Source organism: Mesoplodon densirostris, chromosome 12 (genome assembly GCF_025265405.1).
Source record: "Mesoplodon densirostris isolate mMesDen1 chromosome 12, mMesDen1 primary haplotype, whole genome shotgun sequence".
Taxonomy (NCBI): domain Eukaryota; kingdom Metazoa; phylum Chordata; class Mammalia; order Artiodactyla; family Ziphiidae; genus Mesoplodon; species Mesoplodon densirostris.
In genome coordinates, this window is record NC_082672.1 from 13,232,633 (window position 1) to 13,249,115 (window position 16,483).

At 38.3% G+C, this 16,483-nt stretch overlaps 1 protein-coding gene across 1 annotated transcript in view; it reads left to right on the forward strand.

Annotated features, from left to right (window-relative positions):
• Nucleotides 1-16,483, forward strand: part of IPCEF1 (interaction protein for cytohesin exchange factors 1) — a 79,442-nt gene that overhangs the window by 47,189 nt on the left and 15,770 nt on the right. Inside the window, exons 7-8 of the mRNA XM_060114519.1 lie at nt 666-754; nt 9,729-10,101. Of these exons, the coding sequence (XP_059970502.1) occupies nt 666-754; nt 9,729-10,101 (462 nt within the window). The remainder of the gene's footprint in view (nt 1-665; nt 755-9,728; nt 10,102-16,483) is intronic.

A 16,483-nucleotide genomic window follows, 5' to 3' on the forward strand; every position in this document is an offset into this window, starting at 1 on the left:
ATTTAGAAATGAAAAAGTGACAACTTGATTTAAAACAATAAAGAAGTGTAATGCAATACTGTGAAATCAGTGTCCTAATCATCTCCTTGGTCTTCTTTTCCATAAAATAAACACCCATTATATATTTGAAGTATATTTATAGATTGTGAGCAAAAAGTAACTACAGAAAAAACTTCTCCTTTTCCTGGTATGTAAGGCCTTCTATGATATGGCCTCAAGCAACCTTTCAGCTTTGTTTTCCACCCTGTCCTGTAGGGGACTCTGAATACTTGGCTCAGTCTGTGTCCTCAGCCTGGTACTCCTATTATTCTGTGTGCACCATTGATGGTTTACTTATCCTGCCATTTTCAGCTCATTAAGATTCCTATGCTCAAAATTAATCACTACTGATTTTATGCTCCCTTAGTGTATGACTCACACCTCTTTTGAGGAATTAGTTTCATTTTCCCTGAGCTATGGTTAGTCGTCTTTCTGCTTATTGGACACTCTTTGAGGGCAGAAACCCTCACAGAGGGAAACTCTTATGTATCAGGTAGCTCACTAGATAAGTGCTTTCTGAATTGGGTTGGAAATGCAATAGCCAGATGGAGAAGAACCTCTGCTCATGCATTATGGAGTAAGTGATGACAGTGCTGAAACATTCAGCGTTTTCCTTTTTGTTATAGAATGCTACAGTGAGAGTGAACAGGAAGATCCCGAAATAGCTGTCGAGACACGACCCCCTCATTACTCTGCGGAGACTCTCTCTCCTTTGGTACGTACCGTCGTAACTGGTCTGTTGGTCATCGATCAAGTGTGTGGATGTCGTTCCTTCCAGTTGGGTAGAAACTACTTTGACTAATACATTTTTAGAGGACGCTAAGTTAAGGTACTTGCCAAAGAGCAAGTGCAGTTCTCAGGGTGCTGATTTTGAGCCTTCTCTATAGCAACCCATTTATATGACAAATTCAGTGCATTTGTGTGTGACCCACAGATGTATTATGCTCAGAGGATTCATGGTAATGCAAAGGACTTCTAGGTAATAGGCCAATGCTTGCAAAGATTTGTTTTATAATGTTTATTTATATCCTACTTGTTCTCAGAAAGAATTGAAATTACCTTGCCTAGGTGCATGCACTCTAATGATGTAAAATGAATGTAAAGGGGATGAAGGCAATAACATGAAGAGAAAATTAGAATCAGAAAGAGAGCAGGAAGCCAGGAGTGGGGTAGTGCATTAAATCTGGGTATGGAATGATTCAGTATATTTACTAGAGAGAAGTCCAAGTTTGAGTCTAAGCTTTGGAAGCATCCAGTGTAAGTTCAGGTTATTAATGGACGTTAAGGCTATGGAGAGTTGCTTTATATTTGGATGTTCATGGGCGTTATAGCGATGGCACGTAGAAGGAGTCAAGCAAAGATCTTTGGCGAGGTTGATTTATGGCTTTTATACCCACCATACACCAGCACTTATAAAGGTACTTTAAATATATAATCATTTACTGCCCTCAGATAACCCTGAAATGCAGTATTATTTTATCTGCATTTCCCTGATTACTAATGAGGTCAAGCATCTTTTCATGTTTTTTTTTTTTGATATTTGGATTTTCTGTTCTGTTAAGCATCTCAAGTCTTTTGTACATTTGTAGCTGTCTTACTACTATTATTTTGGATTTATAGGATTTCTTTATTAATCTGTACATTAGTCCTTTGTCAGTTAAAAATGAGGCAGATATTCTTTCCCAGTCTGTGGCTTTTATATTTTTTAAACTCTGTTTCTTTTTGTTGACAGATGCTCTTGATTTCTGTGTGTCAGGTTTATCCATCACTTCCGTTGTGGTTGGTGTCTTTGTTTCTGGCTTACATATTGTTTCCTATTCCCAGGTCATGAGGACATAGATATTACTATCTCATTTCATGGATTAGGAAACAGAGGTTCAGAGAGGTAGAATGACCTGGTCATACCCCCAGTAAATGGAGCACCTGAGATGGGAACCTCGGTCTGTCTAGCTTTATAGCATATGCTCTTTCCAGTCTACTGTGACACTCGCTCATCCATGGACCCAAACAACTATAAGTTCTAATAGGTTACTGCAACTCCTTCACTTACCAGACCTCTTCTGCCAGAGTTTTCTGTTTTGTGTGATAAGGTTTTCAATCTTTATTTGCCAGTTCCTGGGTTTAAGGTGTTAATATCATTTAAATAATGAATTCTACTGTTTTTATCTGCTGTCAGTGGGGAATTGTGGCCACTTTTCTAATTTATTTGGCTAGCAGCTGAGACCAGAAATAAATATTTATTGAATGAATATTTATTAAAAATCTATTAAATAGGATTAGCCAAAGTTAAGCAAGACATAAATAAAATTAAACTTTGGTAAAACGTCGACCAATTTTTGAACTATATTTACAATATAACCTCTCTTAATATAGTTTTCCCTTGAAATAGTCTATCTCCTCTTTTAAAATCAGTTTCTGCATTTAGAAAAAATGAAATAGATGTGCCTTGCTGGTTTAATAGAGACGCCTGTATTTCTGTTTAGTTTCTTTTTGCCTTCATCTCTGTTTCTCTGTGTCTCTCCATTTTTGTCTGTCTCATATGATTTAGTTTTGTTCTAAAATACTGTGATTTTCAGTTTTATAATGGCAAACTATATCACAGATTACAAAGAGCATTGTCAGGCATCTAGAACTCTACTGGATGAAAGTAAAAGCAACAAAGTTGTCTTCTTAGATGAAGGATCATGGCTCAATTGCATTATACAATGATAGTCTTACATAATGTTAGAGTAGGAGCCCAGAGAATGCTTGTTTCAAAGCAAATAAATGAAGGGATGGATGTGAGACCAGTAGGTTAGGTCATTGAAGTGGGAGTATTCTTTAGAATGTCATTCTAAACGTCAATCAAATGTTATTCCTTAAAGTTCTAAGAAGTTAAGCATTTTTTTGAAGACCACTAAGGCTAACATTATTTTTTCTGAAGAAATGTATTAGAAACAGATAAATGTTGAACAGTTAGATTTTATTTTCCTTAGAAACACAGTATGTTGCTCCTGCTCGTGTATTTCCCAGGCAGATTTTGTTTTTGTTTTCTCTTGTTTCTGAAAAACAGACATGCCAGACACTTGATTAAAATAACACTTAAGCTTTTTATCTAAACAGATGAAATTTTAAAAATCATGGTAACTTTTATCCAGAGCATGAAGCAGCTTATTGTTTTGGCTCAATCTGGCATAGGCTAGCCATGACTGAGCTATATAAGCCTAGCCAAGAAAACAAAACACAACAAAACAAAAACCAAAAACACCCAAACCTTTCCCAAGTTCTTGCTTTTAAAAACAACTTGAGCTGTGCTTATATGCTTATTCATTCATTTAACAAATATTTATTGAGAGCTACTATTCTAAATAATACTTGGGACACAACAGTAAATGAACAAAGATTCATTTCTTCATGTAGCCAAACTTCTGATTGAGGGAGACTGAAAATAAACAATCAACATAAGTAAGTTATCTGCTAGGTCAGTAGAAGAAGTGGAGCTGAGGGGGTCAGGACAGTTTGTGAGAATGAATAGGGGAACCAGGATTAGCCTGAGTGAGAGTTGAGATCTGAGCAAAACTCTTGAAAGGTGGTGTAAGAGTCAGCCAGGTGGATATTCAGGGAAGGTGTTTTCCAAGCAAAGGGAGCAGTTAGAGTCCAGATCTCCTTGGTGCATAGATGGCAATGCAAAGAGGCCAGTATGGCTGGAACAGGGTGAACCAAGCTGAGAGTTGCAGGAAATGAGGTTGGAGGGTAATTGTGTCCATATGTATGGGGCCTGTGGACCATTAAGGACTTTGATGTTTTGAGTTCCTTTGCCTTTGGAAGTTTTGAGCAGAAGAGTGATGTGACTGATCTCTATTTTAAAAGGGCCACTCATGCTGCTGTGGGGAAAGACCCTGTGTCATAGGAGGAAAGTATAGAAGCAAAGAAGTCTAAGGGGGAGTGTGCAGTAATCTAGTATAGTGAACGTGATGACTGGGATGAGGTCATAGTTGAGAAATGGAATGGTTGGATTTTGAACGTAGTTGGAAGGCAGACCTACAGGTGGATCAGATATGAGAGACGATAAATATCCCAGTTTTAAGCAGCTCATGCAGATTATTTTAACATGATAGTCCTTATATTTTGATGCGTTTTCAGAAATACAATTCCTTTATATGGGAAAAAAACCCTGTGTACTCTGGCCCATTGGCCAGAGGTCAAAGATTAAACACAAAAAGGGGTAAAATCAATTTTAGAAATTCAAACTTAATCTTAGTAGGATGGCTCTTGCACAGTTGTTTACTAAAAGACATGACCTTTCGATATGTGTACTATGATAAAATAATAGAAATGCTTTCAAGTGAGATAATTGGATGAAAAGTTGTTAGTGAGTACATATACTTACAAAGAAAAGGTAGAAAAAAAATTCACCCTCTGTCCTCAAGATGCAAAACATTTTCTTAAGTTCTATGGTTGAGCACTTAACTGACTTTAAGATTTTTCTAAAATTAGATTTTACATTTCGCCTCTTGTTTTAACAGTTCATCTTCTGGCCGTCAGTCACAAGGCAGAGGGGCTGTCCCGCAACCTCTCCTGGGCCTCCATGTTGCTTACCCCTGCCCTAGTTGGGGTTTGCACTAGCTCTTGCCCAGGCTATTTTGAAATACCAGCCTCTTTTTTTTTTTTTGTCTCTAATCTCTCTCTCCTCTTAAAAAAACCACTTCCAAATTAGTCTTCCTCATGTGCAGTTCTGATAAATTGATTCAACAACAAGAGACCTTTCCATGAATCCTCATTGCTTATCAAATTAATTCTCAATTCATTGGCTTGGTATTTCAGGACCTTGGGTTTACTTCTAACTGCCATGACAGTCTTGTTGCTGATTCCTCCTTTTTCAGCAGCCCAATAAACTGCCCCCTATTTCCCCAAAGCTTTCCAGACTTTCCTGCTCCTGTTCCTATATTTACAAAGTTTCTGCACTTGCAGGAACCATTCACTCTCACCCCAATTCCACCTTCTAAATATCTTTCAAGACTGGTTTAAATGTGACTTCTTTCATTAAACCTTCCCTGGTCCTCTGAGACAGGAGGATCTTTCCTTCTTCTAAACTCTTTATATTTCTGTAGTGCATTTTCTGGGATACTTTTTTCATGGTGTTAGTCTCTGTCTTGAATTATAGATTTTGTGTATCTGGTTTATTTATCTAAGTATTAAATTCTTAAGGTTAGAGGCAGTGTCCAATATCTTTTTCTTTACCTGCAACATCTATGACCTTGTCTAACACATATTTGAACCTAATTAAATATTTATTTAATGGATTGATAAATGGGCGAGTGGGTGATGATTGTGACTTCATCCACTTCCTCCACAGATCTGTAGCTATACAAATATTCCCCCATGTGAATTAGAAAGTTACTTTACACTTGTCTAGTGATTTCACTTGGCTTTGAGAAGGATGACTTCATTCGACTCATAAGTCTCATCTTTTACAAATGAAGAAGTCAAGTGCCAGAGAAGTAAATAGAACTATCTTAAGTAACCTTTGCAAGCTTAAGTTTACCTTTTATTATGAATATCTTTTATGTTCTCTCATTTGCTCTTTTTGATCATCTAAGTCAGGCAGACAAACCACTGACAAATTTGTTTTTCTGTATCAACCACGTGCCAGATATTTTTCAAAGAAGGGGATGCTGAACTGAGCTGGACAGCCTCTTCCTTGGAGCATCTTAAGTTCTAGGTTGAAGAAAAGTCACAATAATTTGTAATTCAAACAGTCTCAAGTACTGATAACTGCTATGAAGAAGCATTAACTGGGGCAGTGTTCTAGGGAGTGGCTGGGGTTGAGGTTGGGGAAGATGTTGCTTTGCTTACGACCATCAGGGAAGAGCCTGCTAAGGAGGTGACATTTGATTTGAGACCAAAGTGATGGGAAGGAGTCAGCCAACCCCACATCCACAGTGAGCTTTTCAGGCAGAAGGAACCAGAGATGTGCTCAAGGAACAGCAAGAAGACAATGTGGTTGGAAAGGAGAGGGAAGGGGAGGTTGAAGGAGATGTTGCTGGAGAGGTAGGGAGGGGTCCATGTGAGTTGTCTTGGCTATAATGATGACTATGGATATTCTACTCATGATGGACAGTTACTGGAGGATTTTCAGCAGGACAATACTATGATGCATTTTCTGCTTTAGAAATGCTCTAGCTATTGTTTGGTGGATGGACTGGGGTAGGGAGGGGGTGGGTAATGGTAGACAATACCTCCTAGGGCTTAACAGCAATTGGTTAGTTTGTTTTCATTAATATGGCCAATGGAAGGAAATAATAGCTGTGTACTTTCCTTTTTTTCTCATTTGGTTGTATTTTGTTTAGTCTTAAGTTATTCCTGTATTTTCTTTTACTTTTTCATATACTTTGACTAATGTTGCTTAAGATTTATATGCTGACTCACTCCTTTCTAATTACAGGCTTTTGGTGGCCATTTTCAACTCTTTTTTCCCCATGTTAAACTTGTGTTTTAAAAACAATTCAAAGAAAAGAATTTTAGAGCTAATCAGCTTTTGAACTAAGCTTCTTCAATGAATAAAAATCTCTTATACAGAAAATGGAGAAAAGCAATATTGATTTTTTTATTTAATCATGTACATACTCTCCTCATTAAAACTAAGATTTTTAAAATGTCTTTCATTTTCTCATTAAAAAAATAGAAATTTGAAGCCCAAGTGTTCTGAAATAAATGAAACAACATACATTATTAATGTCTAATAAATAAAATAATTTTATTTGAGATTCTGAGAATACTTTGTGGGAGTATTTGCACTGCAATCAGTAATGGTCACCCCTGGATCCCAGGATTAGGATAAATCATCCATAGCAACTTTACAGAGAATTTCAGGGTGCTCCTGAGTAAGAGACTGAACTGCTCTGAGCTGTTTGCCTTCACATAGCTGGTTTTCTAGACCAGTCTTTGTAGCATTAATTTATTACCAACTAGCTATTAATTTATTAAATTTACTAAGGTCAGGCACAAATGCAAAAAAATGGAGATGCAAAAGTGATTAAAAGCAGCCTGCTCTCAAGTAACTCACCGAAAAAGAGGAACAAATCCATCAGCAATTACAGTATTAGTTGACAGATAAAATGATACTCTACCTGGTGTGATAGAAGTAAGCCCAGGAGCACAGGGAAAAGATACCTACCTCGCCCTGAGGCCACTGGAGAAGGCTTCCTGAAGGAGGTGGCTCTTGAACTGACCCTTGAAGGATGGGGTTGTGTGAGCCAAGCAGGGGTGGGCTGGAGAGGAGAGACTGTCGCTCCTTTCTACCTTCATGTGATTTGCAGTGGGGAGTTTTCTGGGTATGTTACTTGGATGGTTCATAGAAGGCACTGAGCTAAAGGTTCTCTGTTTGACTTATGGCTATGAAGAGCTAGAGAATGATAGAAATAATAAAGCAGAATTTAGCTTTATTAAACCACAGAGTTTATAAAGCACATTCCCCTATCGATCCTCCGTAACTGCACTCCAGGTAACCTTTGATTTGTGTCAATCTCTCTTCTAACGAAAACTCCCTCTGACCTGGTACACACCATCCTTTTCTCATTTTGTTTTTTCTTCTCTCTGGTTGTTTTCCTTATTCCTTTTTCTGCCCCTCACTCTTCTTTTCTCTGTTTGAAAATCAACTTTATACATGCTACGTGGTGCTAGAGAAAGTGGACTGGAAGCATTGGCTGTGTGTTTGAAGAGTACCACAAGCAGGAATACACTCCCCGGAAATTTCTGATGCTCATTGAATATGTCTTTCCTCAGTCTTTTAAGCAGAGTTTTGAGGTTTAAAAAGGCTTATGGAAAGTGCTGCAGCAACAGCTTTTTGCACAAATAGCCCATTTTGCTGTAATCAAATTACTGTAGTATCAGCAGGAGAAACAGGAAAAGCTTGTGTTTGGTCTCTTTTCAGAAAAGGAAGCTGATCCCAGTGAAGCCAAGTTTTACTAAAATAGCTCACAATAGGGAACTGTGTCAGGACTGGGCCTGGGTATTTTTGTTAACATTTATTCCATAGATCCTGCTAACGAGTAAACAAGTCTTGGCATTTATTTGGACAGTTTGGTAGGGGGTGCATTACCTCCTCTGGGTAGCTAGGGTTTTATTTAGTGAATTACAGATCTGGATCTCCTAGTTAAGTGGTCTGGGTGATTGAAGGCAGCTGGTTTGAAAGCTTTTTGACACATTCCTGAAAGGAAAGTTTTCATGTCGTGCCAAATATATTATTATTAAGAAGATGTGTGTGCTGAGTTAGTATCTTAACTAGATGTTTTAGTGTCATGCTACTAAAAAGTGGATTTATTGCTTATTTGGCAATCCATGTCTAGCATGCAGCCAGCTAGGCACTCATCAGACACTTACTGACTTTTTCCATCAGAACTCAGAGCTTAGAACCTGCAAAATTCTTGGGCACATATTAATTTGGAACAAAGTCAACTATCTCGAGTTAGTTGCAGTGATGCTGAGGTTTTGGGGAGAGGAGGCTACTTTGCTCTTTGGCTTCTTCCCTCTAACAATCTCCTTCCTACCAGTTCCTCCACTTCCTTGGAGTTCTGAATACTTGAAATTGACAGGAGTATCTCATAGGATGACATAATGAAACCAAACCAGAAAAAGCCTTCTCTGTCTTATCCGCCATTGGAGATATAGGGTGACCCCTAGAGCACTGGTGTTTAGATTTTTTGGATTTTTATTGACCAATAAAATTTAAAAAGGGAGGAACAACATATAGTTGCCAAATCTTTATTTTGCTATGGAGAACATTGAAAAAAATCTCCAAAAGACAAAAGCTAATAGCTACCATTACCATTTTCCAAAAGAAGGCATATATTTTAACATCAAAATGTAACAAGGATAAAATCTCAGAATAAATGAAGTTCTTCCTCAGAGAGGACATTGGTGATGTTGCATTGATGTTTTCTCCATGGACTGGTGAAAATTTTGCCAAGGATTGGCATTCACCCTTGGATTGTGTGTCAGGAGCTGCTTTCAGAAGATCCTACACCATCAACCCACTTCTCATAGTTTTTGGTTTCCCTTTAATGAATTAGGTGACTGCATATGTATTCCCATCTTCTTTGGTGAAAGTTTATTGACATTTTAAAATTATTGAAGAGTGAATGAGTTAACATTATTTCACTTAACTCTGCAGTTATGAGCTTATACTGGTCATGTGCTAAGGAACTGTGACACATATTTGAGGGTGTAAATGTATGTGTTGTACCCACATCACTGGTCTTCCACTCAGTTAATATTATTTTGCTTCCCGTCTGGCTCCAGCTTTTGCTTTCTCTCTCTTAATCACCTTTGTCAAGATTTTTTGCTCAATTGGTAAGAGTTCAGTGAGAGATTGCAATCTACTTTTTGCTCAGAGCGTCCTTCAGTGTTCCAATGAACTCCTCAAAGGAGTCTTTTAGTTATCTGGAGAGCATTGAAGAGTAGGGTAATTCATGACATGGAGATTTTTCAGATCCTAGAGTAGTGAATTCAAAGTTATACAGATTGGTTTTGGAAAATGGGATCATAGTGTCTGTCATACTAGTATAAATACCATCTCTTTTTCTTTTGAATCTTTTATTATTGGCAACTTTTTGAAATGCTGGAGTACCTTCCGTGAAAATGAAAAGTAGAGAATGCTGACTTAATCATGATTTATTTTATTCTCTTTTGCTTTTATTTGTGAAAAACAGGCTGCCCAGCAGGCATCTTCATCTTCACCCAAATTGAATGAAATATCACGTTCTTTCTCTTCCATGGAAAACATAAAAAAGACACCCAGCAGTTTGTCTTCCCCCATATCTAGAGAAGGACGGTCCTGGATGGATGTGGTTGACAGCTTGTCTGCCGCTGAAGACGTGGGACAGTCTGTGACATGCGCTGTGCAGGCCCGCTCACCTGCACCCTCGGAGGCAAATGGTCGCAGGGCCCTGGAAACCAGCTTCGCCACATCAGAAAGTGGAATTTTGAACTCTTTATCCAGTGATGACGCTTCTTCATTGAGTAGCAACCTAGATCATCTTTGTGTCCCAGACAAGCCGGCTGGATCAGAGATGACGGATAGAGGTAAACCAAGAAACTATTTACTCTTTTTTGAGAATGAATATTTGTATGTGGATGTGGAATGCTAACGTTGATTGTAAAAAGAATGTTTAAAGTCACGAATGATTCAATAATTAAATGGTCAAGTGGGGCTAAGTCCAGGGGCTACTTCCGTAGAGGAGAGGAGATCACATGTAGAAAACTCCAGCTTCAGGACCATTTATTACCCTCTGTAAGTGTCACCAACCATATGCTTGCAACTATGAGACGTGTCAGAAAAGAATGATACTTTTTCACCAATCTGAGGTAAAACTTGAGTTTTTTGTTTTGTTTTGGTTTGGTTTTGATTGGTCCCATGTGCTGTGCTCTGGAGCTTGTGGTGATTAGATCGACATTTTGTAGATGACATCACCACCAAACATAACGCAGAGCTACCACCTTCCCTGGACTATAAGCACAGATGAGGTCTGGGTCCTAGCAGGTCAGCTCCAGGGGGGCCTTCCTACATGGTGAACAGGAAGACAGACAATCTACGTGCACTTTGGGGGGCAGCATTAGAACTTTAAAACCAAAGGAGAGCACAGCTTATGTGTTTGAAAAAAAGCTTGTTAAGTCTTAGCAAATGAAAGAGTTTATTGGAGTATAGAAATGAAGAGTGTGAGCTTTCTTAATACTCCATGATTGTTGGTCCTTGTCTTTTATTCAGACTAACTTTTAAAAAATGATTAGTTTTCAGTCATGATGGGTCTTTCCTGATGGTCTGTGCCTTATTCATTCCAGTGTAAAACAAGTTTACCTGATAGCAGATACTGAAAAATGAGAGAATGACGAGATTGATTTGTATTTTTTCAGTGTACCTTTGAGGGGAAGTTGACTAGCTAAGTTCCCATGATCGCCAGTCAGGGTGGCCTGATGACGTAGGTGACAGCTGTCACCTCTCCCCCAGCCTAATCAGGGAAAGTTTCTTTAAGTTCTCAAGTTTTCATAGTTACCCTATTAATTTGATATTTAGTATCAGAGTAATTTAGGCCAAGAATTACAACTACAGACCCGTGTGTCCATAGTCACTGCTCCCTGTGACCTTATGTGAGGATGCTTTACATACGGCAACTCAACATAAGTTGAGTTATCTGCCTGGCCTCTGATGTCATTTTTGTTTGATACCCCTAATTTAGGCCAATTATCTACTTTACAATTAGAAAAAATGGAGTAAATGAAGTCATTGCCAAAATAACCTACTTTTAGAGGTGAATGAGGTAGGGGCAGGGGGATCAATATTGGACTGTACAGAATGGAAGGCAGTAGACTCAAGCTGGCCTCAGCTTTGTGAGGTGTTTTGATATGAAGATATTGGGCTTAATTTGTACCTCTGTGGAAGTATGAAATTGATGCAAATTTTGAGGCCAGTGGTGCAAGTAAAAAGGAGATGATTTTAGGTTCAGCATAAGAAACTTCTTTTTAACATTGAGAACTGTTCAAAATTGAATAGGCTCCTTAGAAAGTATGTGTTCCTCGTCATTGAAGGTGTTTACTCATTCTGAGACAACCATTTTCACTGGGTATTAATTGCATATTGCATGTCGATTACAATTTTTTCTCTTATGAAGATATACTGAAGAGGGAATTTAAGTACCTTGAACTAGATGGCCTCTAACTTGATACTTAGAAGATCCTTCCAGATACAGGCCTGGTGGAACTAAGGAAAATAATGAAGAGGACCATATCTATTATTTTCCTGCTAAAAACTCTGGCTTTAATTATTGGGCCATTAGTAGAACTAAAGTGTTTGTTTCATCATGCACAAATACACATACACTCACATGCACACACACACACAGCACCCCGGGATGAGGATGGCCTCAAAAGCAAAATAGAGAATAAAATTTCATTTGCATTCGTTCTCAAGAGATAACACTGCGGATTGAGTTTTCCTTTAGGACGAGTAACCTGATAGTCATGGGAAGGTGCATGCAATTCTTGTCCATGTCTAATGTCATTCTGGGCACGAGTGTGCTGCAGAGCCTGGCTGAGTACCAACAGCTCTTTTAATCTAAGAAGGAAGAAACCAGGTATTTTAAAATTTTGAGTTAGGTGCAGAGTGACCAACAATATCTGTATGCTGCTTCAAACAGCTTGACATAAAGGTATTCCTTGGAGTAGAAAGGAAGAGAAAATAAAACTATTTTTCCCCTCACTGATTTGTTGGCACTTGCCATATGTTACAAAATTTTTGCTGATGATTTTCTCCTGCTGCTGGGGATTTGGTTAAATTCCCAGAAGAGTTAAACTACATAAAGTCATTGCTATGGAAACAGCAACCCAGTTTTCGCTTGCGTTTGCGATGACGTGCTGTTGAGTAATCAGATTGAGTACTGTGCTTTTTTTTTTTTAACATGTGTGTCTGTGTGTTGGAAAAGAAGGTAGCATTTCATTTTTGTGACTTCTAAAAATTATTATCTTTTTAGTTGCCAGCTAAAAAAAGAGAAAAGTGCTAAAATTCCTGTGTTTGAAATATTGTTCAGCATTTTTTATAATAGGGATTGAAGTTTTGACATGGTCCATGACAGGAGTTAGGATTTTAGATTAAGTCCCAGTTTCAAGATGTGTTTGCTGGAGAAAGAGGCTTTTATCCTAGAAGAGATTCTTAAAGGTTAATAACTGAGCCCTGAAACAAGCAGACAGAATGTATTATAGCCTTCTTTTTATTTAGACAATGAGAGAAATATTTTACAGTTGGTATGTGATTAAAATTGTGGTTGCTAGAATTTTATACCGACTTTAAACCTTTTTAGACGTTTTTCCCCTGCAAAGTAAGCTATTTAAACAATGCAGGGTGTTAATTGCATTCTATTGCCTTTCTACATTGGGAGTTCCAGAGCTCTTCAGACTCTTCACTGAGTCTTTCCACAAAGTGTAATGGGGTTAAATGGAATATTCACCTCAGCTCAGTTTTACTCTATACCGTTTCTTTCTTTAATGAAAGGTTATTTGGCCCATGACTCATGCCTGTGTAATGATGACTCCCACTAAAGTAGTATATTTTTTAAAACTGATGAACTTACAGTGACACATCATAATTACCCAAAGTCCGTAGTTTAACTTAGGGTTCACTCTTAGTGTTCTACATTCTGTGGGTTTAGACAAAGGTATAACAACGTGTATCCATTAATACTGTATCATACAGAGTATTTTCACTGTCCTACAAATTCTCTATACCCCACCTTTTAATCCTTCCCTTCCCCAATGCCTAGCAACCACTGATAGTTTTTACTATCTCAATAGTTTTGCCTTTTCCAGATGCAAATTCATGTCATATATGAACAAAGATAGTTTTATTTTTTCCTTCCCAATCTGTATACTCTTATTTCCTTTTCTTGTGTTATTGTGTTGGCTAGGACTTTCAGTACAATGTTGAAGAGGAGTAGTGGGAGGGGACATCCTTGCCTTGTTACTGATCTTAGTGGGAGAGCTTCTAGTTTCTCACCATTAAGTATGAAGTTAGCTGTAGGTTTTTTGTAGATATTCTGTATTGAGTTGAGGAATTTTCTTTCTTTTTTTAAAAAATTTGGGGCCTCCCTGGTGGCGCAAGTGGTTGGGAGTCCGCCTGCCGATGCAGGGGATGCGGGTTCGTGCCCCGGTCTGGGAGGATCCCATGTGCCGCGGAGCGGCTGGGCCCGTGAGCCATGGCCGCTGAGCCTGCGCGTCCGGAGCCTGCGCGTCCGGAGCCTGTGCTCCGCAGCGGGGGAGGCCGCAGCAGTGAGAGGCCCGCATACCGCAAAAAAAAAAAAAAAAAAAAAAAAAAAAAAAAAAAAAAAAAAAAATTAATTACTTAATTTTTTTATTTTTGGCTACGTTGGGTCCACGTTGCTGTGCGCAGGCTTTCTCTAGTTGCAGCGAGCAGGGGCTATTCTTCGTTGTGGTGCCGGGCTTCTCATTGCGGTGGCTTCTCTTGTTGCAGACCACAGGTGCCTACGGGCTTCAGTAGCTGTGGCTCGAAGGCTCTGGAGTGCAGGCTCAATAGTTGTGGCACATGGGCTTAGTTGCTCTGCAGCATGTGGGATCTTCCTGGACCAGGCCTTGAACCCACGTCTCCTGCATTGGCAGGTGGATTCTTAACCACTGCACCACCAGGGAAGCCGCCAGGAATTTTCTTTTTATTCCTTGTTTACTGAGAAGTTTTTTTTTTAAATCACAAATGAGTATTGGGTTTTGTTAAATGCTTTTTCTGTGTCTATTGATATTATCATGTGATTTTTTTCCTTCTTCCTCTTAAGCCTATTGATGTGATCAACTACATTAATTTATTTTCAAATGTTGAGCCAGCCTTGCATATCTGGGATAATTCCCACTCGGTCATGGTGTAAAATTTTTTTATTCTTCAATTTGCTAATATTTTGTTGAGGAATTTTGCATCTATGTTCATGAGGTATATTGGTTTTCAGCAATGAAATGTATTTGTCTGGATTTGATGATTAAGGTAATGCTGGCCTCATAGAATGAGTCAGGAAGTATTCCCTCTGCTTCTATCTTCTGAAAGAGATTGTAGAGAATTGGTATAATTTTTTCTTTAAATGTTTGGTAGAATTCATCAGTGAACCCATATGGGACTGGTGCTTTGTTTTAGAAGGTTATTAATTATTGATTCAATTAGAAGGTTTTCAATTATTGATTGAATATAACCCTATTCAAATCATTTATTTATTCTTGTGTGAATTTTGTTTCTTTTAAAGAATTGGTCTGTTTCAGCTAGGTTATTAAATTTGTGGGCACAGAATAGCTCATAGTATTTTTTTTTACTATCCTTTTAATGTCCCATGGGATCTGTAGTGATATCCCTCTTTTTCATTTCTGATGTTAGTAATTTGTGTCCTTTCCCTTTTTCTCTAACCAAAACCAAATTTTAATTTTTACTTTTACTGTATCTATCTAGACACTTGACATTTAGTAAGTATAGTTTACTTACTGAGTTTTTAAAGAATCCAAATCCAAAATTAGCTTGCTGTGTTTATTATGTATGGATATACGAAGGAGGTGAGAATGAGATTAAGAATGGAAATTTTGACCAAACAGTGAATGTTTAACAAATATGTTTTGAGGAGGTACTATATTTCTGGCTCAGTTGTTGGCATTTGGAGATGCTTTTTGAAGATAACAAAGGCAATAGCCCTCTTGCATAGAACTTACAGTCTGGCGCGTGTGTCTCTTTTGGCAGGGTTTGGAGATGATTATCAGGTAAATAGAAGAACAGGATAATTTCTGGTAGTGAGTCAGTTCTATAAGGGAAATTAGGTAAGGGTATATAATAATGGAGGTAGGAAGAACGACCTTTATTTAGATGACTGGTTGGGGAGGATCTCCATGAGGAGGCAATATTTGATCTGGGACCTGAATTTCACAAGGGAACCTACACATATAAACAATAGCTGGCAAAATGCCCCAGACAGAGAGAAAGTAGAGTATAAATGCTCTAGTACTGGCACAAATTTTGAGGTTCAAGAAACAGAAATAAATCCAGCATGGCTGGAGCAGAGTGGGTAGGGGCAGCATAGGAAGATACTGGAGAATTCAACAGCAGCTGGCTTCTGTGGCAACTCTTGGGTCCTTTAAGGTATTTGGATTTTGTTCTAAGTGCAATGAGATATTTTTGGAGGAAGTGAAGCTGAGGAATGTTTTCATGTGGTTTACATTTTTAAAAGATCACTTCACTGTATGAAAAATGGATATTAGGAATGTAGCTGTCGAAATAGACCAACAATGAAATGATGGTAGCCATGGGGTGGGGAGCAGAAAAAATACACATATGTGGGATATATTATAAACATACAATGTAAGAATGTAAGATTCATAAAGGATTGTTGCCTGGTTTAGTCTATCCCTAGTCTTTCAACTGCACTGCCCAAGTACACAGTGGACATTCAAAGATATGTAATGGATGAACTTAATAAAGGGATCAAACGTGTGAGGGAAAGAGAGGAATCAAGCATGAGTCATTAGTTTTCCAGAACATTCAGTCCCCTGTGGCATGAAATATAATCTCAACTGTATAGAATTTTTATCACTCCCTGGGAAAAGGTTTATTAGTAGGGATATAATGGCCATGTTGACATATGTAACTCTAAATGTGTACACTGAGGATTTCCTATAAGGCAAAAATAAGGAAATCTTGCAAGTAGTTGTAGATCACACTAGATTATAACCATAGACATAAGGACAAGAGAGCACCATCTTGAAAAGGTAAGGGCATTTATCTGCTCCAAACCTTCATTTTCTGCTTGTGAAATTGTACTGGGGTAACTTCTTCTTCCTCTTGCCTCACTGCTCTTGGCATGAAGTGCCCCTCATATCTTTCCCCTCCTTTTGACTCTTCCGTTTTTATATTTTGTGCTCATTTGTCCCCATCATGGAT